Genomic DNA, 26,462 nt, shown 5'->3' with positions numbered 1-26,462 from the left:
AAATAATTGTAAAACGAACTCCCTCTCTAAACACAAGTATCTACTTTATTAGAGAGGTAGAAACGTTATATTTTCAATATTTTGTACATTTAACAACTATTTTGAAAGAAAAAAATAATTTCAATATAAAATAAATATAAAAAAAACCACAAGCTTTCTATAAAGATTAAAGGAACGAGGGCTCTTTGGCCTCGGAAGTATTTATTATATTTGTTCTTCCTCAGTGCTGACATTTCTCTCACTTTGTAACGATGATAATTCAATCGTCCAAGTGCCTTTTCTGTCATGATTTTAATCATCCTCAACCGAAGTATTTAAAAATTACTCATGCCTTGAAGGAGGGTATTTGAAAGACTCCAACAGTATTCAAAGAAATATTGATAAAAAATAATCCGCAGCTTGCGATAAACAACGTGCAATCAGTACCATATTCACAGATCGACTGCGCGAATCGTGGCGTGATTTCTTCCATTAGAAAATATTTACATGACTATACTTACTTATACATAAATATTTTTTACAACATTTTGAGTGTGTCCAAATACACTTGTTCACAAAATCTGGATTATCTCCAATTACAGGAGTTACTTTCATATTATTTTTTAACATCTCATCAAAGATGAAGAAGAATATGGAAGTCTGGGCATTTACGGGGCTGACGACCGTCATAGGCTGGTTTAAGTGATCACTTTGCACACGTGTAACATTCACCAATTCTACCCATTATTGACAACCACACTACTCAAATTCTTGGAAGTTCTATATATATGAACCAATTTAGAAACCTTATTCTTGAATCACTAGAACTTCACTAGAGACATCTATTGGTGAGATGTAAAGAATAAAAATAATATAAATATTGTTTTGTTAAATATTGAATGTACGTTATATTATGGAACGTAAATATTTAAAGTAAGGTAGTATAATAAAAACTGGTAACGGACTGGCAAGGCAAAGTAAATTTTTAACGTTATTTCATCAAATATTGTTGTCTCTATAAAACGATCTCTCTCTATAACGATGACAATGCTCATTCTCTTGAATGTCGTTATAAAGAGCGAATTTTTATTTATTTATTCACTGAAATTTATCGCAATCAATTGTGAAACGACTTCTGTTAGGTTTTCACTTATTAGGTACTGTCGAGAGGTCAAACAGCTACATTGAAATAATTCAATAACTGTTACAAAAAATATATATTCAAATAAAAAAGAGAAATGGGATCAAGTCATGAAAGTCTGAATAGTAATACAAATTCATAAAAAAAGGATCCAATCGATTTCACGTCCTAATATACATATCTCGCATACCAGGGACAAAGAAATGCCGAGAGAGCACACGCAGCATTTACAATGGGTGTATCCTCGTAAGTGGTAATATCAAAACGGAATGGTACTGCCATGTGTCGGAGAATATAAAGGGAAACGTTGTCGCCCTTGGGATAATGCCTATATTGTCAAGTGGCCGTATTAAATCCCTTAACAATATCCGTCAAGGGCTCGCAATCGATACGGTTCACGGGCTCGCGGTAACCCTCGCACGACCCTTCGCCGACAGGCCGGATGAATATAAATTGAAAATTCAATTTTTCGAAACAAAATAATATCTCTGTCAACATATTGAAAATTATTACGGCTCCCGGATCCCTGCGAAAACCCCCGAAATTACCAAGGCGAAGACTTGTTAGCATAAATTGTTAAAAATTTAAATTCCTTCTTGTAAAATATTTACATTATTACAGAGATAGAGTATTGCCAATATTATATTATTTATTATATCGGACACTGGATTATTAACCCTGCGGAAGAGATGTCAATTTTGAAAGTATCTCAACTTGATTTGAAACATGTGTCATTCTTCTCTTTTTATGAAAGAAGATGTCTGAGCATCCCAGGGCTGGTCGTTAGTCCTGGAATGCTAAGACTTCCATCTTCTTTCATAAAAAAGGAAGACCGATACATGTTTCATATCAAGTTGAAACACCTTTAAAAACAAAGTATTGTATTTTAAAACTCTCCTTATCATTCATCGTTCACGTTGTGTAATACATAACATTCAGAACTCTATATCACGACTGCCGATTTCAGAATGCCCATCCCAAATCATGTCAACTTTGGACTAATGAGGGAATGGTTATTCCAAAACTGGCAGTCGTGGAATAGAGTTTTAATTGGTTTACACAATTTGAACGATGAATGACAAGAAGAGTGTTAAATTACCATACCACAATATTTTGAAATACAAAATATATTGTACAATATTTTAATGTTGCTATGACGAAAATATTACGACATACGAGTATGCTGTCCTTTTGATTTATTTAATAAAATGATATACAATGTACTATTAAATCGTGGCGAAGTAAAGGAAAGCAGAGTTCAGTTAAAATAATATCTTCGTATTCGATGTAACCTTCAGCCGCGAGGATATAAATCTCTGGTCTTATCCATTACTTTCCAAATTCACTTCCTCCCCAAGTCCTCAAAGCAGATAAACTTCTCTCGGAAACTTCTCCTCCCACAAGGACCTGTCTACTTTAGACTCGCCGATGTATCCTTACACATTATATTTTATGGAAAGCATAAAAACCACATTTCTCCAGTTCAAATGGCGGCATTTTCCTCGCTTAGCCCAAAGTACAGATTCAAATTCGACAGAAACATCAAAAATATGTACTACATAAAGGATTGCATGCGAGCAGTGAGGAGCGTGTCACATAAAATATGTATGGAGTTCCCGTGATTCATTGAAAGTGCGCCCTTAAATAACGATAGCATTAGTCATTTCTTTGAACTTTGTTGGAAATATGACTGCTACAATAAACGAAATGAAAATAGCAATTTTGCTGTGGAAAATATTATTTTTAAAATAAACAAACTATTAATGTAATCAACACATCAAACAAATGGATAAAAAATTTTACTCGTATTTCAAATGTACCTACGATACACTGTTTTTCTGTATTCTTAATTTACTTTATTTAAAGATGTTTGCACATCTCTTTTTTAGATGTATTGACAATTTTAACATAATAATAATGTTTAATGAGAGTTGAAAATATTTTTTAATATAATACATGGAGATCGAATAATGTGAAGCTTTTTGAGATGTACATATAGGGAGTAAAAATAAATTCATTAATTGATTCGGCAGTCACTTTGTGGTAAAATCTATCCAATTTCAATTGAAGTTTTAAAAAAAAGTAAAAATAAAATTAGCGTGAAAAAGTTCATTTAATTTGTGGTTTTCATATTTTTCTCACATCAAGTATTTTGTATGCCTCAATGTTTGTCATCTGATGTACTGCCATAACTTAAGTCATATTCATAAAAAAAAATAAATGCAGCTTATTTTAACGTACGATCATCAACAACGAAGTAGTAGCAGGTGTTTTTATTGAATACAATTTAAAATAATAATAATATAATTTTTAAATATTAGACAGGTAAACTACAAGTTGGTTATTAAATAAAAGCCATGGAAATTCATAAAACCAAATTCGTAAAAAAATGTAAAAAGACTGAGTTTTTTTTTTATAGCATACTATAATTGTCCCACAGACACCATGTAACGCCGCAGAATTGTACCAACAAGATTCAGGAGTATTTGTTATGTATTGTGCTTTATTAATCTTAAAACCTTTTTACTAAAAATCACAAACTTAAAAACTGCTTGCATTCAGATAAGGGGCGAGTAGAAAAGGACCAAAATGATAAATTGGAGGTTAAAATATGGCGTGAACTCTTTTACGTATTTCGATATTTTATTATACCCTCCAGTCGCGGTACCGTAGAACGGAGCTACTTAAACTTTGATGTGTCACTTGAGCCCAGTACAAAAAAAAAAAACTGTATTTTTTCTACAATAATGAACGTATCGACATGATTCATTGTTTCCCTGAGAGGTCACACTTATTGTCACGATACTTCGATCGATAGCACGATCTAAATATTTTTTTGTACTGGACTCAAGTAACACATCAAAGTTCAAGTAGCCCCGTTCTACGGTACTATCAGTAGGTACTGTGTACACGAGTGGGCCATGACGTATTACCTGCCGATCTCCTGCGGTACCCGGGCGGCAGGAAGGCCGGCGGCGGCGTGATGGGCGGGTGCGGCGCGTGCGGGGGCCACGAGGGCACGACGTCCGGGGGCCCCCCGGCCAGCTCCAGCAGCTGCTTCTCGCAGCGCCTCCGCCGGCCCCGCCCCGGGGTCAGCGTCTTCATGGTGGCGAGGAAACTGACGCCGCTCATCGCCCAGATACCAGATCAAGAGCGATCTGACTCTTTTGGGAAAATCAGACGAGCGGGTACGATATAACTCTCATACGAATATGAGATAATGAGGAAGGATGAAACTGTTCAACATAATTCTTTGAAACACGTAGTTTTTGTTACTCCTTGATATGTCGTTCTTTTTTACACTGGATTCCCTGTTTTTTTTTATATTTCAATCTTCTTTCCATCAATTATAGACCTTAGGAATGATTATATATTTATTTATATACGTATATATTGCTCACTGATTTGTCAGTAAATATCTTTTTTTTTTACTTTATGAATTCAGGCGAAATCCGCCTCTTTTCGCTTTTGTATCGACGTTGGTTGAATTTCACAAATCGACTCTCGCTGGCGATTTCAAGAAACTTCGTGAACGGAGCCTGTGGCCGCTAGGGGTTGAGTAGTGAAGAGTGTAGTATATTCGCCGTCGCACGGCAGTCGGTAACTCAATGTTCGGTTCCTTCTTCGAAGTTCGAATGGGAAAGCGTTCAGTAAAGGAAGACACTTAGATTTAGTAGAATATTCTAGCACTATTAGCTTAGCAAGCTTATAAAATATTATTACTTATCGATATTTTAACACTTATCTCAATAATTATGATTAACGATATAACATTTATTAAAATATGTATAACATATAATACTTGGGAATATAAATTATCTTTGCTGAAAAGTACACATCGAAAGTAAGGGACTACAACGTGAAAGTCGGGAAGCAAACTTTAAGGATTGTTAAGTGAATTCGGAACTTTGCTGTCCCCAAGATAAAACATCATTTCTTCCTGATTGGGGCATTTATTCATCTTGTCTCGATACCCAAAACGGAATTTTTCAAACAAACTTAACTTTGTTATCGGAGGCATGAATTTGAATTCGATTATGAAAAAGTCTCAAAGCGGCGCGGAATATTCGAGTTAATTAAAAGCTCGGAAAAAAACTTAATATCGAATCACAAAAAGAAGAGCTCCCACTTAAATTAAAACGTTGAAGTAAATTAGCGATAAGGTATTGGAGAACGCTTTTCAATTAGTATATCCAATGTCCTCCAAATTAAATTTGCATTATCTAATTTTATTAAAACAGTCAACCCCTTCATTTATTATTTTCTATGGATAAAATGAACATCGTAAATTATCTGTACATTGAAACAATAACTTTGTAATGTAATTTTAAAAAGTTAATTTTTTTGTAAATGTAGCAAACGGGGATTTTTATTCAGTGTTTTTAAAAAGGTGACCGCTGAGGGGGGGGGGGGGTTTGAAATATCATAGGTATTTGACTTCAGGTCACATTTGTCAAGGGCACGAGACGAGACATTAATGACGCCAAACAAAGGAACAAAAAAGAAAATATAAATTTAATTTGAATTAATTATTTAAATTCAATAGAAAGTAGTAATTTTTAATCTAAAACATTCGTTTGTTCAACAGTCGATAAAATCACAATACAAACGCGTTTCACACCTACAAAGTCATAAAACTCGAAAGGAAGAAAGGATCACCAAACATCCAATATAAACAAGTCGATTTACTACACGAATCAACAGTTAACGGAGTAAAGTTCGCGATCGGCCGCGGATCAAAACTTTTTCGAAACTGCCGGGAAAGTGCGTGGAAACGGTTCGCGCGGAACACTCGCGGGGAGTCTATCATCCGCGGCGGGCCGAGATGAATCCGCCAAGTTTGAATCTCCTCGGGAGGGTGGCGGGAGCTACTAGCTAGCAGCGGCAGCGCGCGTCCGAGCGGCGCGACCCGCCGACTGAGAATGCGGCCGAGAGAGCTTCGGTCGCCTCGAAAGCCCAAACATGCGGCGGCAGCGAGACAACCCGCTAGGAAAATTTACCATCGACCAGAAAGGGGCGAGGAAATGCATGCAGAATGAGATGAAATGACCGACGTTTTGCGGAAGTGCCGCTCGCTTCGGGAAAACTGTGCGAATCGGGCTGAAAGCACGCGGGGGCGCGCAAGCTGGGGATTGCGCGTTTACCACTTTTCCTCGGTTGGCCTTTCGGAGATGTCACATTTTCGCATCAGCTTGTCGCTTAGACTTTTACCGTCGCGAAATATTACTTCACCATAGCGCATTAAAGGTATCGTCATTCAGCGGTTTAAACAACTTCATTTAAAAGCCGGTCTGTACTCAAATTATAAATTTTATTTCATATTTTACTGCACATATTATTTTTACAGGTTCTTCGGCTTGTCGTATTTTGACCGTATGAAAGCTAGAATGTGTACTTGATATATGTTATGACAAACTATTTTTTAATTTTTTTATTATTATTCACACAGTGAATGGATATTTTTGCCAGTATCGAGTCTTATTTTCATTAACAAACAAAACAAAAAATATTATTAATGAAATAATACTAATATTTTTAATATTATTAAAAATATTATAATATTAAAAATATTTTAGAAATTTAAGTTTTGTACCGAGATTTCTTGGTGTAACTGCGTTTTATATAATAAAAGTTTAATAAAACTAAATAGTTTTTTCAACATTAATCAAATAATAGTAATTAATGTGAAAAAAAATATATCTACGTAGAGATGTCAAAAAATAATATGATAAATAACTCCTATTATTGGAGATCATCCAGATTTGTGAACAAGTATTTGGACACACTCAAAATGGTGGTAACTATACAGTTGTTATTTAAGTATATTCAAAAGATAGTAAATTCATATTTTAAATGCGTTAAGCTTTAACATTTTGGAGATTATGACGTGAATTTTAGCATATTTATTTTATTATATAAGCTTTAACATTTTGGAGATCATGAAGTGAATTTTAGCATAAGGGTGAGAAACAAGGGTGGAATATGAAGGGTGGTTGAGCATTGTTAAAATAATGAACAAAAGAGTCATGGAAATGGATGGATCGGTTGACTTCTAGTTCCGTGACATTTTGATGCATCGGATCACGGCTGGGTTCGCGGTCCAGGAGGCATTGCGTGCATCGTCTCGGAGATGAATATTTGAAACGGGTCCCAAGAATGGAAGATGTCTGCAGGGCGCGGCGCGGATCGTTACCAGCGCGCAGCCTTCGATCCGCCCCGCTCGCCGCCCCGCTCCCCACCCCGCCGCATGAATGAACCGGACAGAGCGCGTGGAGAGCGCGGCGGCGCGTGCGCGACCGTCCCCGATCACCATTGCGTTGCGATACGTCGCGTCGTGTCGCAACGTGTCGTGCAGTGACGCGTCGCGTCGCGCCGCTGCGAAAAACGCTGAACAATTTGATTTACGAATTCCTCGCGAACATATCGCGCTTATTAAAATATTCGTAATTGCCTATTAAATTTAACAGATTTATTATGGAAATGGCTTTTGGCCGAAACGCGCATTATTAAAAGTTTAATTTTTTATTAACTTTATTATATCTCAACATGGATGAAGGAGAATATGGGAGTCTGGATATTTACAGGGATTACGACCTGCCTAAGGCGACTTTTTTTTTAATTACTAAAAAAGGCATACTATATTTGTACCCCTTTAAACTACAAGTAAATAATTTTTAGCCATAAAAACACGTATTTTTGATTATTTTTTAAATGTTTGAAATTTTTTTAAACCTTATTTTTTATGTATGGTGATAAAACTTATATTTTTATTGATTTGGCATTAACTTTGTAGTATGACATGTTGATTAAAAAAAACACACAAAAACTGTGATCACCTTTCAATGAAAACATTTGTAGAAGTTTTATCAGTTGTATTAGAACACTCAATTAGTGGTCTAATGCAAGTGATAAAACATTATATAATCTTCGTTAAATATATCATTTGATGATAACAAATTTGATATTAGCAAATATAGCTGCATATTTTCAATAGCATAATACAATACGTGGGTTGGTATCGGTCTATAGAGAAATAATGTCAGAAACACGGCCGAGCGATATATTAAAATATAAAAGGACCGCTCTTTGTTCGCGAGATTCTTTGTTTCGTTACTCACGGAGGATCCGGCATTATAACAACTTAATCTCCATATAGGTTTCCAGCAGGTAAGTTGCGCCCTACCGCGAAATGGCGCAACCCGAGGATTAAACGTTTTAAACTTCAAAATCGAAACAAATGAGAATGCGAAAACTTAAATCAAACTCGAATCTCGTTCGCAAGACGAAAACATTAAACTTTCGCGCGTAAGTAAACATGCCGACTGATCAAAGGTCTTCGGGGAGCGGGCTCTGAATTCATTAGCGGGCGTTTTCTTTTTAAATTTCAAATTTATGCGGAGTGATTGGAAAATCGACATAAAAATACAGCAAAAAATCGAAGAAAACGAGATAGCTTCACAGATGAGCTACTCTGTCGTCACATTTAGCGAAAAAAATTGTTTTGAGCTAAAGTTTTGCTACAAGACTGAGTAATCAATTGAAGAAGGTTTCAGAGATAGTTTGCTTGGAGACAAAAAAAGAGAAAAAAGGGGCGGAATTGTGAGTCATATTCATCCGTGTCAACATACAAATATTCGACGATAGATAGCGTGCGATATAATTTTAATACAAAAGTTTTACTCGCCTCGGATATGATTCGTATGCGTTCCATGGTAGCGAAGTTCACTAGCAACTTTGTCGTGAGGTCTCGAGTTCGATCCCCCTGAGGGTAAAAGTAACACACATATCAAGTAGGTACACACAAACAAGTACAAAACATATATACATGCGCATTGATAATCAAATACTGGAGTAATTTTTCAATTCAATACATTTTCTTCCGATTCATCGGAAAAATAACAGGCATCCGTAAAGTCAATAAGGCGTACGCGAATAACAACAACACGTGGTAAAAACTAGACATAAAATAAGGCGAAAACAACAAAGCAATGTTCAGTCTAGACCGATTGGTAAAAAAGAAATATAAGTGCCTAAACGATACAAAAACAAGACAAATAATTTTGTAGACAGAAAATACGACGATTTTCCGGGAAAGATTACAGTTCATCGGATTTTACATTTCGACATCAAAGTAACTACAAATGTATTTTATAATACCAAAGTACAGGGATATATCATACGCTGTTAACAGGCTAAATTTATTTTCAGTGAAAGCTTACCAGAAATAATGTACTATTATAATTTATGTAAGTGGATAATATCTGATTACAGAAAGCCATATGCGAAATAATTTATCTTTTACACTAGAAAGCACTGTAAGACAATTTATTATAGGAATCACTTATATATTCAGAAATCTATTGAATATTAAATTTACTTTTTAAGATAATTTTTTATGCAAACTCATAAAGCTTTTTTTATAAAAATATATTTAAATAAACAAAGTACGATTTTTTAATGCTATATTATTTTATTTTAACAGGCAATGTTTAAATAGCAATCTTCATGACAAATAAATTAAATAATACCTTTTTCAATAGTCACCAAATTTTGTTTTCTAAAAAAATTACCGCAGTGATACATTACATTAGTTAATTTAACTTTTATAAACTGTTCCTACCTTACGTAAATAAACAATCAAATAAATTAATTTTTGAGCAGTCGAGGGTGAAATCAATTATCTGGCGTGATTAAACCGTTGTTTGATTAGTTTAATTTGTGAAATGGAAATCAATCGCAAAAACAAAAGTGTTTGTGTATTTTGGAAACGGTCGATTCATCCAAGCACATAGAGTCGGACATTTCAAAAACCCCATAACTGTATACTCGTATACCTAAATTTTACCGAAGATACGAAAAAAACTGGATAAAATTATTACAGGTTGTATTGACGTAAAAATCAATTTTTAATACGAGATTTAATAAACTAAACTGGTCATGAAAGTCATATTTTTATAGAAATACTTAGATGTATGCAATAATGGGGTTTTCGAACTGAACTGATATTTTTATTATTAAAATGCAACTTTGTTTTAAAAATCATTTTAAATATTTAATTATAACTTAATTATAATGTCTACCGGTTTCGAAGCTAACCGCTTCTTTATCAAGACTGATAAATACTAATCAGTCTTGATAAAGAAGCGGTTAGCTTCGAAACCGGTAGACATTATAATTGAGTTATAATTTGATATTTATAGTGATTTTTAAAACAAAGTTACATTTTAATTATAAAATGGAAAATCACAAAGTTAGTGCTTCAAATATAAATTATATGATATTTTTTTCTAAAATTACATTATCTTAACAACATACGTTCGTAGTAATATACGTTTAACGTTTTGAATAACTTTGTTCTTTTTTTACATTGGGTAGGTAATAACTGAGTAAAATTATCAGATACAAAAAGCATTGTGAGGTAGTTTTTGTATTGGACGCTTTGATTACGTGAGTTATGTCGATTTAAATCTGATTTGAAGTAATAAACACTTAAGCATAAAAACCCAACAATTTAGTGAGAAGACCAATTTCTGGTGGCGTTCAATTCACATGCGTCCCAGGCTATTTTATTGCAAAGCTTTTTAATAAAATATAAAACATCAACTATAAACAGCGACTGACTTTATAAATAATTTCTTAAATTATATACAAAATAAAAATAATCTCTCAATTAGAAATTTAGAAATCTGGAAGTCTGGTTTTAAAGGTTTTATGTTATTAAAAAAATTAAAAAATGATCGTTTAACTAACGAGAAAATCAGCCCTTATAGTAAGGTCGTGTCAACCGGTTGAGAGAAAAGGAGAAAATTATCGAAAGGATAATAAACCTATAGAATAAAAGTGCTTACACAAAATAAACATTTTATTGGCTTACCGAAATGATAGTTATAATTATTTTAGCACTCACAAAAATACAGCAGTTGTCTTTTTTTCAGCACATCGTTTAGAATTTTAGAAGAACATCGACCAGCTTAGCGAGGGACTATATTGAACGTAATTGTTTAGTCAAATATTTAAAGTAAACGAAGTCTTTCGAGACCCAGGCGCCTTTTCAACGCGCCGACTCAATTTAATTTTAGATTTTTCAATCTCTCGGGGGCGCACACTGTGAAACAAGACGACTGAATGGCACTCGACAAACTAGGCACAATGGCCCAACAAATTGAGTGAAGAGTACACAACCAATCGGGCAGAGGGGAGATGAAATGTTATCATCACGTTAAAAAATTCCACGCGAAATACGATTTTGAAAAACTGAACCTTTTTTCGACAAAAAATACTGAATTAAATTGAAATGAATAGCTTTTTCGGGGCAAAGCTTGTTTAAGTTATCACCGATGAAATATTAGAATTCGTTTTACTGTTGAGTATTATACGCAGATAAGATATATGATATTATACGCTTCTTCTGTATCTGAATGCATACAAATAGGTTTTTCTACATATTTCATTTCAATGTTTTTTCTGCTAACGCTTTAAAATATTTGCCTATCACAAAAAAGGATTTATTGTAGATACTTGAAAAACGATTGTCACATAACTATTACATTGATGTTTTGATTCTATTTAACAGGCGCCGTGGTGAAGTGTAAAAATATTAGACTATATTAGAATAAATAAATAAATAATATAAATATTAGACTGCGCACTGTCGCGGGTTCGATTCCCGCCTATTGCAAAATATATTTAATGATTTATTTTCATCTATGTTAACATGTCAATAATGTTGAATAACTCCTAACATGAGTGGAGAAACCGTAATTTGTGAACAAGTATTTGGACACCCTCAAAATGTCGATTTATTTTCAGTTAGTGTGGAAGATGTGGTTTAAATTTATACTTTTCTTCTTTGTCCGTTTTCTTCACGGGAAATTATTTCAATACAAATTTTTAAAAAATCCCCAATTCAGTAGTGTGCGGCCAACTTAGGGTTGCCATTATTATTCGAGACCCCTTCGGGACACATTAAATGAAAGCTCCAAACCGACGACCAAAAAAGAGGTAAGACAGATAGAAGAAGATGTCGCCTAATTTTTTCTAAGGTTTTCATGACTTTTCCTAACAGGGGTGAAAATTTACAATAAGCGCATTTGTGGAAGCGCTTGGGACCTCGAAATTCCACAAATTCTACTTTCCTTTCATATTATTGTTTACGAATGTGAAAAATAAATTCACCGCATTCACAAACGTTTACAAATTTGAAAAATAAACTTTTGAGTATAGAAACAAGTACTGGATTGTCGGGACACCACTGTCAATAATGGTGACATTTTACGACGCATATTGACGATTGTCAACCTTAAAATACGTACATGCGCGTTTAAATACGAATTAAGGCCCTACATACGTTGAAGATCAACTTAACTTTCTTTAAACACAGGTGACATTTGACGTAATTGATTTTTCTTTCTTAAAACATCGTTTCCGTACTGAAAAAATATGTTTTCCTTCAAAATAAATATATAATAATTAAACAAAGTTGTACTTTAATTAAAAATGGAAAATCACAAAGTCAATGCTTGAAATATAAATTTTAAATACTGTATAGTTTTAAAAGAGTTATTGAAAGATAAGATTTTTTATTTTATACCATAAGTACTTACCCTTTTTTTAAATCTCTGAATGTTTTTTTAATAGTTATTATAACATAAATGTGAAATTGTTTAACTGCCTTTATTTTTATTAATGTAACTATTTTTTGTTAATGTAAATCTTATGGAATACTTTTTTTTTGTAAAGCTGTACAATTCCCGAACAAATAAAAAAAATAAGGAGTTGAAAATATATGAAAAAACTTGTATATTCTTAGAAAAATTAATACATATTCTTTAAAAAATCGGTGGTGAAATGACGTGCGGCTTGAAATCTGTTATTGCCGGTATGGCCTTAAACTATTCTAAGATAACGATGACGAAAGCTACAAAGAGAAGTTCATAAACTGGTTGTGTATTTACAAGAAGAAGAAAAAACTAATACAATAATAATGATAATAATAAATCCCTTACCGCACCCCAATGGTGCATAGGGCACTGCTTCATATAAACGCAGTGTTATCTCGATCGAATACACATGAAGGAAAGGTGATCAGCCCTCCACTTCAGGTACCAGTCCAGTGTAATATTGAATAAATATTAGAGTGAAAAAATCACTTATATTTATTAAACCCCCCTGGGAATCGAACCCGGGACCTCCAGAACGGTAGGGGAGCATGCTGACCATTATACTACGGAGGCGGACAATAATAATATGATAAATTAACGTGATAGTATTTGAGTCTTTTTTTGTTGTTGTTGTTGAAGTAATGTAGAAAACAAAAGGTTATACAATATTCAGAGGTTAATTGGCCGATAGGTGTGCGGTTGGGCTTTTGAGCAAACTGTAAATTGATTTACGCAAAGGCGTTTCGGGTCGCCGCTCGACTTCGGCACAAACACTCGAGTGTGAAAAGCATTTCCCGGGCGGGCGCGCGCGGCGCGGATGATTGATGGCGATGCTCGATCAACTTTTAAATTCTGAAACGTAATTATAACCCAATATTTTAACGGCCAAAAATTTAAGAGCGAATCTTACATTGATTATTCTAATGGCCAAAAATTAAAGGGAGAATCTTACATTGATTATTCTAATGGCCAAAAATTAAAGTAATGAGAATCTTACACTGATTACTTTGTACTTTATACAAAGTTTTTCATCCACTCACAGTCTTCGCCTTCGCCCACACGCGGTTTCATTTTAAATATTTAATTATGTTGATAAACTAACTAACTTACTAACTAACGATCACGCCGCTACCCCGCAGAGGTAGGCAGAGAGAACTGAACGCCACACGACTCTGTCTTTGCAAACATTCTTCGCCTCTTCCATATTCATGCATCTCATACACACCTGCCTATTATTTTGACTCCTGATCGTTAAAATATATGACATACCTGATCGTGCCAACTTTTTCTCGGACTTCGCTTGGTAAATTTGTTTACCGTTCTTTTCTTCCTCATTCGTTCCACGTGTCCAAACTATTTCAACACGCCTTTCTTAATTGTATCGATAATGCTTATCTCAGCTTTACACTCCTTCCGTATTTCACCATTCGAACATCTATTAATTATTTGATTTATTGTTTCAGCATTCACTTTGTGATATGATGAAATATGATGATATGATGAGATATGATGAAATTGTAAAAAAAACTTGTTTTAAAAAGTGGTAAAAAAACAAGTGTTTTTCTTTTACAATCCATTAATTACACGTGTTTTTCTTGGGTATTATAAGTACAAGTTGGAATTTAACACCAAAATTTACAAAATTATCCCGAGTGTATAAAATTCATGTACACCCATAAATTTAATAACCGCCCATCGTATAAGCTTGCGTCAACAGTGGTATTTATCATCCCACGCGGGGCTAATGCGAAAACTTTACATTCTGGTCGGCGGGGGCTGGTGATGATGTGGAAGAGGAAGGGGGTAAGCCCCCTCACCCCCCCCACCCCCCCCCCACCCCCCCCCCCCCCCCCCCCACCCCCCTGAAGGCTGACCTTCGACAAGTCAACAGGTTATGCCGGAGATGAACGCGAGGCAAGTTCGGCACTTAGGTCTCTTCTTTCGGTGGCGATTAGAATTTTTGGGAGCATGATTAAGGCATTATAATCAATTATTTTGGGAGCGAAATTAAGGTATTCTTGAGAAAAAATGGTCATTTCAATTCAATTTTCAAAGTATTGTCCATGAGAAGCTACGACGTTCGCCCATCTTTCTGTCAGTTTCTGGATTCCATCCCAAAAGAACTTTTCCGGCTTGGCGGCCAAGAATCGAGCCAATTTTTGGTAACCTGTTCTGAAGTAAAGCGTATTCCGGTGATGACATTCTGCATTGATCTGAACAAGTAGTAATCAGAATGGACCAAGTCAGGGGTTTAAGGCGGTTAAGGCAGAATTTCCCACCCACAGTTTTCCATAATGAAACCGATTATTAACAGAGAAATTCATCATTATAACCCAATCACGAATCCAAAATTAGCGGAATGAATATTTGTGTTAGTGATAAGTTATATTTTCTCATTTGTTTCCTTTAAATATGCTTCGTCCATTATGTTTTTTAAATGCCTGTTTACTATACTCGTTTTTTTATATTTTTTATTCTGTCCTGTGTTAGTTTTGTTTGATTTTTTATATATATATTTTTTTAAACTTTCTTTTCTGTGCACCAGTCTTGTTAATCTTAATCCCATGTCCCAAAAAAAGAAATGGAAATTACTTATCGGGAATATTTAATGCTTGTAATATGTTTTATAAATAAAAATAATATGGTGTTAGTGGTAATCACTTAGCGACAGTCACGTATACACTCTGCCTAGTAATCTTCTCTCAAAACAACCGAGGAGGGATTAGCTAAACTTAACAGTGAATAGATGTGACGAGATTCTGAATTGATCAATATACAATACATGTAACGCTTAAACTTTTGAAAGTGCGTGCCTCTCGCGCAGGATCAGTTGGGCATCAGCCTATCTGAAGAAATTGAAAAGCAAGTATCCATAATTCCATTGGTTACGTTTATTAATTTTTTTTAAACTACATCACGTAAAATCATTATACTAAGTAACAACATTAGCTGCGACAAATGGTGAAGACATTTTGGTCACTTCACAATTGATACTTTCGTAAATTGTTGTACCACTCGCTCCACATTTGCTAACGTAAAGATTCGAAGAATTTCATTTTAAGTTACGACCGCAATCCATGCAACTTTAGCGAAGAGGAGAAAACGACAACAGATTTTTTTAATGGCCCTTTATCTTCTTACAAAGCCACGATGAACCATTACAAGAATGTAAAGTAATAAAAAATGATATATCTAGATCACTGTTCCCCATTTTTTTCTATTCACCTACCATACCTACCAAACCTACATAATCTACCAAATTAAGAAATTTCAGAGGTGCATATTTACCATATTATGGTAACATATTCAACATATCGTAGTCGTACAGGAGAAAGTGACTAACTAACAAAACGTAAAATGTTCAGGAGGGCTATTTAAGTCACTTTTACTTGGCAAGAAAATAAACATCAATGCTGTTAGTCATTTATAATAAGTTAATATTATAGAGATATTAATATAAATATTATAATATTAAGAAATTTCAGAGGTGCATATTTACCATATTATGGTAACATATTCAACATATCGTAGTCGTACAGGAGAAAGTGACTAACTAACAAAACGTAAAATGTTCAGGAGGGCTATTTAAGTCACTTTTACTTGGCAAGAAAATAAACATGAATGCTGTTAGTCATTTATAATAAGTTAATATATTATACTTCCAAGATTAAAATCCTTTGGGATTTTTTTTTCAGAGCAATATTAAGCTAGTAAGATATCAAATAGTAATTGATCACGTTTTTGTAAAAAAAAATGCACTTGGTCACTTTCTCCTGTATGACTACGATATTATGTTTAATGAGAAATGTGAGCTTCTTGACTGAGCACAGGCAATCAAAATTAGAAGCAATTGTGTTATTTTTAATGACTTTTTTTCGCGGAACACCAACTAATCGCCGCGGTACACCAGTGTGCCGCGGCACACACTTTGCGGAACAATGATCTAGATTACCATGTAAAGATGGAGAAGAGAATAATTTAAATGCCAAAAAAAGTGAAAGAGTATACCAACACTTTAATGCGTATCTGAACTGATTTTTGAATGCGTAAAAATGATTGACACGATATAAAAAATAGAGCGAACTGAGTCATTAAATTAAAATATTTACAATAAAGCAATTTTTTGGGAATTTTCATTATTTATTATACCCACGCACTGTATTAGTTCGCGAAGAATACTGGGTTATTTCTGTAGCTTCATATGTAAGCTGTCAACCTGTCAAGAAAATCGATCATTTTAAGCATTAATACTACGAGTAATAAATATCAGCACACGTTTGAAGATCAATCATACGCGTACAATTTGTTTTGCGTAACTAAGGTTACAGTTTTTTTCATTATTTCTTATGTGTAATTAAAACGTTGTATCCGCCCCGTGGTGTAATGGTTAGCGTATTTAGCTACCGTGGTGGAGGTCCCGGGTTCGATTCCCAGGGGGAGGGGGTGAAATAAACAAAAGTGATTTTACATTCAATTTATATTTCATGGTTATTTAATATTACCCTGGACTGGTCCCTGAACCGCAGGAATGATCACATTGCCTTCATGCAAGTAACGATCAAGATAACACTACGTCAATATGATGCAGTGCCCTGTGCACCATTGGGTGAGGATAAGGGTTCTTCTTCAAACTTTTATCCGCACCCCAATGTTGCACAGGGCACTGCATCATATGAACGCAGTGTTATCTTGATCGTTAAACACACGAAGGAAAGGTTATAAGCCCTCCGCTTCAGGTACCGGTCCAGGGTAATATAAAATAAAAATTATAATGAAAAAATCACTTATATTTATTTGGCCTCCCCCTGGGAATCGAACCCGGAACCTCCAGAATGGTAGCCGAGCGTGCTGACCATTACACGACAGAGGCGGATAAAAGTTAGAAAGATAAGAGTTAGAAGAACAAAGAAGTTAAGCGAAAAAACTGTAAGATACAATAATACTCGTACGCCCGAGGGTATCGGATAATTAATATTAGAACATACGAGAACAACCTTAACCGAAGCGATGTTGCTGACGTTTTCATTAAATTTCGTAGATAATGAAAAGTGAAGAGTTTCGCATATATTTGACGTGTTTCCACTTCATACAGAGGACGTACGTCCCGACCGCGGCGCGGCGAGTAGGAAACGAGAGAGATAAGACCCTTACAACTAACGCGAAACATTTCCGTTCAACTTGCTCACGGCCCGTTCGTTTGGCGAGCTACTAAATTGAAGGTTTTATCGTGCGACTTGCGGGGAGTGTGACGTCACCGCGGCGGATTATTAGTCCACACCGGATACGAAACCGCAGTGGACTTTATTTGGTTACGTTTATTAACTTTTGAAAACTCTAACTAACTTTTGAAAACTCACTTCACCAAAATCATAATACCAAATGATACTAATATTAACTGCGACAAATGGTGGAGACATTTGAATCATTTTACAATTTATACTTTCGTAAATTGTCTTATCGCTCGCTCCACATTTACAAGCAAGAGATTTGTAGAATTACATTGAGACCGAAATCCATACATACAACTTTAGCGAAGAAAAAGACAAAACAAGATCGGATAAAATAAATAAGGATAAAAACATTTATTCATAAAAACATATGAATTCTTCGATTCATCAATTAAACTCGTAGCCAATTATGGTTTTGGCGAAATTTCAATGTATTAATATTTACTTGTACTCAGGAGCTTGCCTTCCATATAGGTAGAAAAGCAGTGCCTATTCTAACTCAACCGCGTGACATTAAAATGCAACCAGAACCTATTCTACCTTAGTAAGTAGAACCTAGCTTACCTACCTCTACTGCATACCCTAATTAATTATCTTTGCACGCCACTGCTTGTACTGTATTAAGAATCAAGAAATGCCGATGAAAATATTAAAGTAAAATTGATTATGCAATAAATTGTTTTTAATTTAAGTTTTACTTGGTAAATACCACTAATTCTTAAAATCTATAGTAACACGTGTTTTGATGCATTCCGCATCATTTTCAAACACTGGTGTTATTGAAAATAAATAGATATAACCACAAAGTGACTGCCGAATCAATTAATGAAAATATAAATTGTAATAAATCGTGTAGTGAGAAAATATTTTATGGATGCTTTCGCTTCTTTCTGTGACTAAAAAAATATTAATAGATCAATTATGTCTTCTTATAAATTAAATCAATGCATGATTTAAAAAATAATGAATTTCGCAAATAAATCTACGACTAATATAAAAACAAACTTTAAATCACAAATGTATGTAAAATGTCGAACCGGAAGATAAAATGTAATAAATACACTTAGAAAAATTCACTACAGTATTCAAAGAAAAATAAAGGCAGGCGGTTCTGAAATTCAGCTCGTTACTGAAATATCAATAAAGCTCTCGCGCTTTCAGCTGAGCTATCAATAAAGCTTATATATGGAAAATATAAACAGTGACGCGTATCCCGAGGTGTGGGCGTCCAACTAGAACAAAGGAATTATTAGAAGGTGCGTTTGGCAAACTGTGAGCTGTTACATAACCCGTACGCGGAGCACTCAGACAAGGAGTAAATAAAAAAATATCTATATATCGTACCTACTGGCAAAAACTTGAAAATATGCAATTTTAACCTAATGATGCATGTTATAAAGTTTTCAACGTTCTATAAACTGGTAAAATACACAAAGTAGTTGGAAATGTCATATGTATGTTGTTTTAAAAGTAAATTAAACTTTAAGTTTAATAGCGCGTATTTTATTCAGGCTTTAAATAACAGAGATTATTCAAACAGGGATTTTAGAATCAACATTTTTTATTTATTGATTTGGCGTTTAATTTGTAGAACTCCATTTTAATTTATGTACTAATCAAACACAGATTTATAAATCAAACACAGATTTTTTGAGTCTACTAAGTTGTATTTTATTAACAAAAATACATAAAAAATTAATGTTGTGACAATTGTTTCGCCTAGTTGTGGCATTTTTTAAAAGAATGTTTCAAACATTCGTTTGAAAATGCCATAACTAGGCGAAACAATTGTCACAATATAAATTTTTTATGTGTTTTTGTTAGTAAAATACAACTTAGTAGACTCAAAAAATCTGTTTGATTTAAAATAAATAGATAAATCAACGTTTTTTTTTCCAGTATACATACCCACGATATGTTGAATAAAAATAAAAATATATATTTGTCCAAAATCATTAATATCCTAAAGATATTTACCGATTTCTTTAGCTAAAAAAACACGAAAGGGTTATATATTGAAAGTAAAAAAAAACGAGGCAACAGTATTTTTCACTAGATTCTTATCACAAGAGTTAAAGGGTTTAAACTGGTATTTGATGGGGTTCATATTTTGATCTCAAGTCATAAAGGTACTTCGGTGGGAGGGTCGATAGGGGTGGAGAGTGGGTGACGTCACAACCTCCCAACTGTCAGAACTGTCAAGCGAATAGAAACAACGTGGGTTGTCAACGAAACAACACCGCTCGCTTTTCTGCGACTGTTGTGCTCGGATAAGTAAATTGACTTTAGACATCAATCATCTAGTGGCTCCCGGTGCTCTAACCGTGATGAAATAAAACATAATAAAATCATCATCTGTTCGAACTACCTTTCACATTTGAGTCACTTAAAATATACTGAAATGGATGAATATCAGAGCTGGTAAGAAAAAAAACGATCATATCGATATCGCGAATACAATATTTAGTTTTATCAATTATCGTAACTCCCAGGTAGCAAAAATTATATTCCAGACTTAAATAACTGGTTTTTAAGTATATCAATGTAATCAATCATTATTTATCGTGTCAACTTGATATGAGAAGACAGATCTGCCTACATTCAATGAGAAAAGGGGGAATATAATGAACTTTGAAAAGTATTTGAAAAAATAAATTAATAATCATGGGCGATAAAAATCAATCGTAATTTTGAATAAAAGATACGGCATCACATTTTATATATTTGAAAAATCCTAAAATATGTAGAGAAAACATTAAGTATCCCATATTCGTCTTATGAAATAAACTCTATTATTATCTGCTTCCATAGTTTAGAGGCTATAAAAAAGCGCCCATGAGGTAGTATTTTACGAATATAATGCTATGTGAATTAACCAAACTTATCATTAATAATAATTTTAGATAATTTATATAGCGCCATTTTCAAAAGATACTATCTCAAGGGTGGTCCGCGCGGTTACTACATTCGGCTACCATGCTCGAGGTACCGGGTTCGATTCCTAGCGGAATCAGAATAAATGTGTTTTTTCACCGAAACATTTATTCAATTTAACTCTGGACTAACACCCGAAGCGCAGGACTAATCACCTTGCCTTTATATAATTAACGATCAACTTGATATTGCGTCAATTTGATGCAGTGCCCTATGCACCATCGAATGTATTTAAGGGTCATAAGTAGTGGTTTTTGGTACATCCTGTATACAGTGTAATTAAAGGGCGTTTTTTTAAAAAAACGTTTTGATTTATTAATAGAAAAAGGCGATTTTAAAAAAGACAATATCATAACGACATGTTAAGTGGGTTAGTTGATACGGGGAAAGCGGGAAGGAGGTATATTCGCCCGTATATTGAAAACAAAAACGAACCTCAGTCATTACAAAAACCATTATCAACGCAAGGGCGGCGTGTCAGATAAACCCAGATTAGATCATAAACATTTTATAGGTTTATATAGGATTCAATCAAGATCAAATTTATAGAGTTCTGAAAAATGACATGAATTCGGTTGAGCCGTCTCGATCATAATACCGAGACGAAGGTCGCCATAAATCTACATACTATACATGTGTGTCTGTGCAAAAGTAAAATATATATTTAATAAAATAAACAAATTTATTGCCGTACGCTGCTGAGCGTCAATCCAAAGAAATAAGAAGTAGGGTAGATGAACCAATCTTGGACAGAGAAAAGACTGTCCATTCTGACTATATTCTTACTATCGGACTTTTTAATCCTAAAGTAATGTGTTCGTACCGTTAAAAGTATAGGAAAAAGATACATAAAACACTCTGTAATTTTTTTTGTTATTGTTGATAAATGTAGGAAAATTTAAAATAAAGATAAGTAAATATATTTATTTTTTATTTAATTTATTGGTTAAATATAAAAGTACGTACACATACATACATATATACATAAATTTATAAATTCAAATACATATTATTTTTGTATAGTCTTGTCGGTGGACTTCTTTTTACATTATTTATATTTTTATCTATTTTAACATAAAAAACACACAATAAAGAAAGAAAAAAAATATTTTATAATTTTCACGAAATAAACTTTCGATCCCATTCCTTTATTTTGCCTTTGGTCCATATTTAAAATAAAATAAAATATTTGTTTTAATAAAATATTAAGCCATTAACACAAACACAAATGTCATACTTGTGACGGATTAAATACTTAATGCCTGTCAATGACAAACTACAATATCTATATGAATTAACACTCAAATTACAAGAGATTTTTTTTATATACAAGTAAATCAAAACCTAAGATATTATTAATAGTTGGAAATGTTTTATTTTATACCGTTCAAGACGGGTTGTAGTCCCGTGGATAATGTTGCTAACTCTAAGTCATAGGCCTTTCGTTCGACTCCCGCTCTGGCACAACTTGATTTCTATTAACACAACCCGCTTAAGTTCACCTGAAAATACGATTGACTTGAAACATTTGCGAATATCAAAAGAACACGAATATTTTCTAATTTAATAATTCAAACGTCCATAATTGAGTTATCGCCCGTCAATGGCACGTTTTCCCTTATTTGTTATTATTTGAAGAGATAGGCGTCGGAATGAAATAAAAAATATGTCAAAATAAAAGAAACAAATGTAAATAGAAAAAGGTAAAATGAGAGAAATATAATCAAATTGGTGAAGCTGGCAAGGACTCAGAGGAGAGGAAATTATGATTGATATAACGACTATATTGCCGCCGTAGCCCTTGTTAAATTCTAAATTTTGAAGCTTCTAGGAAATTACAAAACATGTTATTGTAAAATATATAAAAAATTAAAATTAAAAAAACAACAAAGCAAATAACTGTTTTAGCAAATTAGTTAGATATTTTTCGTGTTCTCACGTTGGAAATTATGGAACGTGATATTAAAAAGTTCAGAAAACAAGATTTAATAAGATTTTTTGCTGAGTTATTGGTTGACTGGAATATGTTTTATATCTTACAGGAAGAAAGACATCGAAATACAAACAAATATTTCAGTTGGCAGAAATATAAAAAAAATGGCAATCGATTATTTTAATGCAAAGTGCAAAACTCTGGGTTAAAAATTTTGGTGTTTTATGAGTAACTATCATTTAATTATTTTTTTAATATACAAATATATTATATTTAAATCAAGCAGATACGTTTGTACATTTGTATGTGTTGTAGAAAAAAAATCGAATAGGTTAAGTAATCGGTTAAATGCTTTAAATATCTCAACATATTTAAAGCATTTAGGAATTTAATTTAGAAGAGGGTCCATTCGAACCAAGTACCTCACATGAAAATGTAAGCCAACACCCAACTCTATCAAATTTTCCATTTGGTTTAGTTGGGTATATAAAATTCGTATATTTCCGATAGCAGTGTGCAATATTCAGCCACTTTTAGCTTATACTTGTATAAAGCCGTCTCGAAATGCGAAACATTTTCCGCGAGGAAATTGCATTTTATAGGACCTCCTCGCGTCTGTTATCGGCTCTTCTCGCGATGTGATCCGATAATGTTCCAACGAAATGTTCCGTCAATAACATCCGCAATACTGCGGATAAATAAATGATATTATGTTGTTCACTCCAAGCAAAAAAAGTCATGGTTAAATATTCAAATGAAACTTGTAAAAAATCTAAAATAGATGGAATAATAAATGCCTTTAGGAAACCCATATCCTCACGATGAAAAACACGTGGAAGGAAAAATTATAATATTTTATCTATTTTTGATCCTGCGTGAACAGTAAGATTCTTACAAGGAGGAAAGCTTTAAGGGCTGATGGCTTTTTTATTCAAATTTATATAAATCATGTTTAAAAGCCTATCGTGCTCCAAAAACTATCCTGTAAAAGTTTTTAACTAGCAAAAAATACATATTATATCGTGGGTGTACTGGCAAAAAACGTTAACACGAAAATATGCAATTTTGACTTTGTGATGCAGTATTATAAAGTTCTTTAAACTGAAAAATACACTTAGTAGTTTGAAATGTCATATTAATGTGGTTTTGATGGTAAATTCAACTTTGAGTTTAATATCGGGTATTTAATTTAGGCTAATAACTTTAAATAACAGGGATTTTAGAAATTTACGGTTTTTTGCCAGTATACTCACGATATATAAGTTATTTGTTCAATAATAATAAAAAATAAAACCCTTATCTGCACCCCAATGGTGCATTGGGCACTGTGTCTTATAAACGCAGTGTTATCATGATCGTTTTACACATGAAGGAAAGGTGATCAGCCCTCCGTTTCAGGTACCAGTCCAAGGGAATATTGAATAAATATTACAGTGAAAAAATTACTTTTATATATTTATTTTTACCCCCCTTGGGAATCGAACCCGGGACCTGCAGAACGGTAGCCGAGCGTGCTGACCATTACACTACGGAGGCGGACAAAATTCAATAAAGTCATATAATTTAGAAATAATGAATAAAATAAGGTCTTGTTTTGATTACAAGTTGTCATTACATCAGCCAAGTTCCGCATAACTTAAATGTACCTCCATCAATCATTTTCGTGAAATTCCCCCGTTGGTGACCGATTTTCCCGAACAACCCATACTCATTAAAAGTTATTGAAATAAATTTAGAGTGCTTAACTCTGAGGGGAAACGTCGCTCAGAAAATACCGGGAAAAGGTTTCAAGATGAGAATGTAATTTAAGTAAAATGCGACGAAAAGAAAAAATAAGAAAATGGGTTTTCCGGTAATATTTTGTGCGAAATAAATTAATATACATAAAGTACCGGGGTAATTTAACAGTGTCATCGTGGGACTTTCACCTTGCGGAGGAAATGGATAAAGTTATACAATTTACAAGAAGATGCGAGAACTTTGTAGAAATAATAGCATTTAAGATGTTGTGCAAATACATTTTGTTCGATAATATCATACATACAAGGTTACGATAGTTACCGTAGATTTCATCGTTAAATTAACAATTTATTAAACGTCTAGTTGTTTGAAATCATTACCATCCTTAGATTGATTATCAAGCCGACTAGTCGGCTAACTAGTCTTTATAGCCGATAATTTTCAAAATGGTCCTTTTCAGAAGCAGGAAACATAGGTTTCCTTAAACGACTCATTGACAACTAGTCATTAACCTTGCAAATTCGTCAATCTCTTAAATTTAAGTGATCTATCTAACTAATGATAATTTTGACATATTAAATTCATTTTTCAAAGAATATGTACCGTCAAACGAGTATTCTCTGCCAGCCATGAGATTGCTTTATTAGACGACTTTTTTCATATAAAATTATACTGAAAATGATAAAAATAACAAATAAAAACTAAAAAAATTTAGATTACACAAACAGAATAATGTTGGCAATGTTAAACTGAGAAAAAGTAGTAAGTAATCTGGAATTGATAGTTGACAAAGTAAACAGTATCAACCAATGAAAGAGAGCATACCCTCCTTTTTTTTACTCTATTATATAAGTATTTAAACTTTGAGATATTTATGTTTTAAATACGTTGTTATTTAGTATTTTATGAATATACAATTAGAATAATTGTATGAATAAATATTTATGCCTATCAAATCCATTAAGACATTTTGGATATTAAAAATGACCTACATACGAAATATAACTACGAACGAATGAAAATAACGATAATTTACAACAAATAAAAAAAACTATTTTCAGCAATTTTGTTTTTATATGTTATTAAACTTTGTAAACTGGGTTGTTTAGACAGTATGGGGATTTTTTTTTAGAAAATTTAAACATTTCAAAAGCTGCCACAAACATACGAGTAATTCAAAATACTTAATTAATTATAATGTATGATAATACTGCGAGTATTAATAGTTATGATTGCGTGGGGAGAGTAGAGAAGATTTAATTTTAGCAGAGGGAACTAATCAACCTGAGCCTGGGGGGTTGAAAAATTCATGGCGAGCCTCGGAGTAAAACAAGGGTAGTGAATCCGGCCAAATCCTGGGCGAGGCGGGGGCGGCTGCGTGGGCGGCGATACCGGAGGATGCGCCGCCCAACCGTCCGCTGGAGGTCAGACGATACACACTAATAAACCTTTATCAAACACTTCATTAACCCTAGAATACTAAACTATCGTAAAAATTACGACGGCGAAAAGGTGAAGAGAAAAAAAAGTTCGCTACGTTCCCGCGCCACCTGCTTTACAATACGTATTTTCATCGATTGCGCGGTACGATCGATAATCCTGAAATTATGCGGAGCATTGGTCTGTATGTTACCTAAAGTTACCTAAGACAGCGTCAGTATGGATTATTTCACATTCCTATATAAAGGACTAACCTGCCGATTGTTATGTCTGTAGGAAGATCTACGGCTATACTAAACAATATCACGACGGATATTGATCTATTCCACGTCTCTGAGGGGGTATTCGGAAACAGGATTCTTTTAAAACATAAACAAGAGCCTTTTTACTTACTTTATAATTTGTGT

General features: G+C 33.7%; 1 protein-coding gene across 6 annotated transcripts in view; it reads right to left on the bottom strand.

Annotated features, from left to right (window-relative positions):
- The window catches only part of LOC148308295 (phosphatase and actin regulator 2), a 352,056-nt gene that overhangs the window by 65,125 nt on the left and 260,469 nt on the right, over positions 1-26,462 (bottom strand). For 4 of the 6 annotated variants that reach the window (XM_088261993.1, XM_088261996.1, XM_088261998.1 and 1 more), the window contains one exon: positions 8,805-8,882. The exons of the other annotated variants lie outside the window; for them this stretch is intronic. In XM_088261993.1, coding sequence (XP_088118119.1) covers positions 8,805-8,882 — 78 coding nt within the window. The remainder of the gene's footprint in view (positions 1-8,804; positions 8,883-26,462) is intronic. 6 annotated transcript variants of the gene reach the window in all.

Source organism: Brachycentrus maculatus, unplaced genomic scaffold, assembly GCF_059751285.1.
Source record: "Brachycentrus maculatus isolate JH-2025_06_01 unplaced genomic scaffold, ASM5975128v1 h1tg000172l, whole genome shotgun sequence".
NCBI lineage: Eukaryota > Metazoa > Arthropoda > Insecta > Trichoptera > Brachycentridae > Brachycentrus > Brachycentrus maculatus.
Note: the sequence above shows the minus strand (reverse complement) of the source record. Positions and strands in the feature narration are given on the sequence as shown.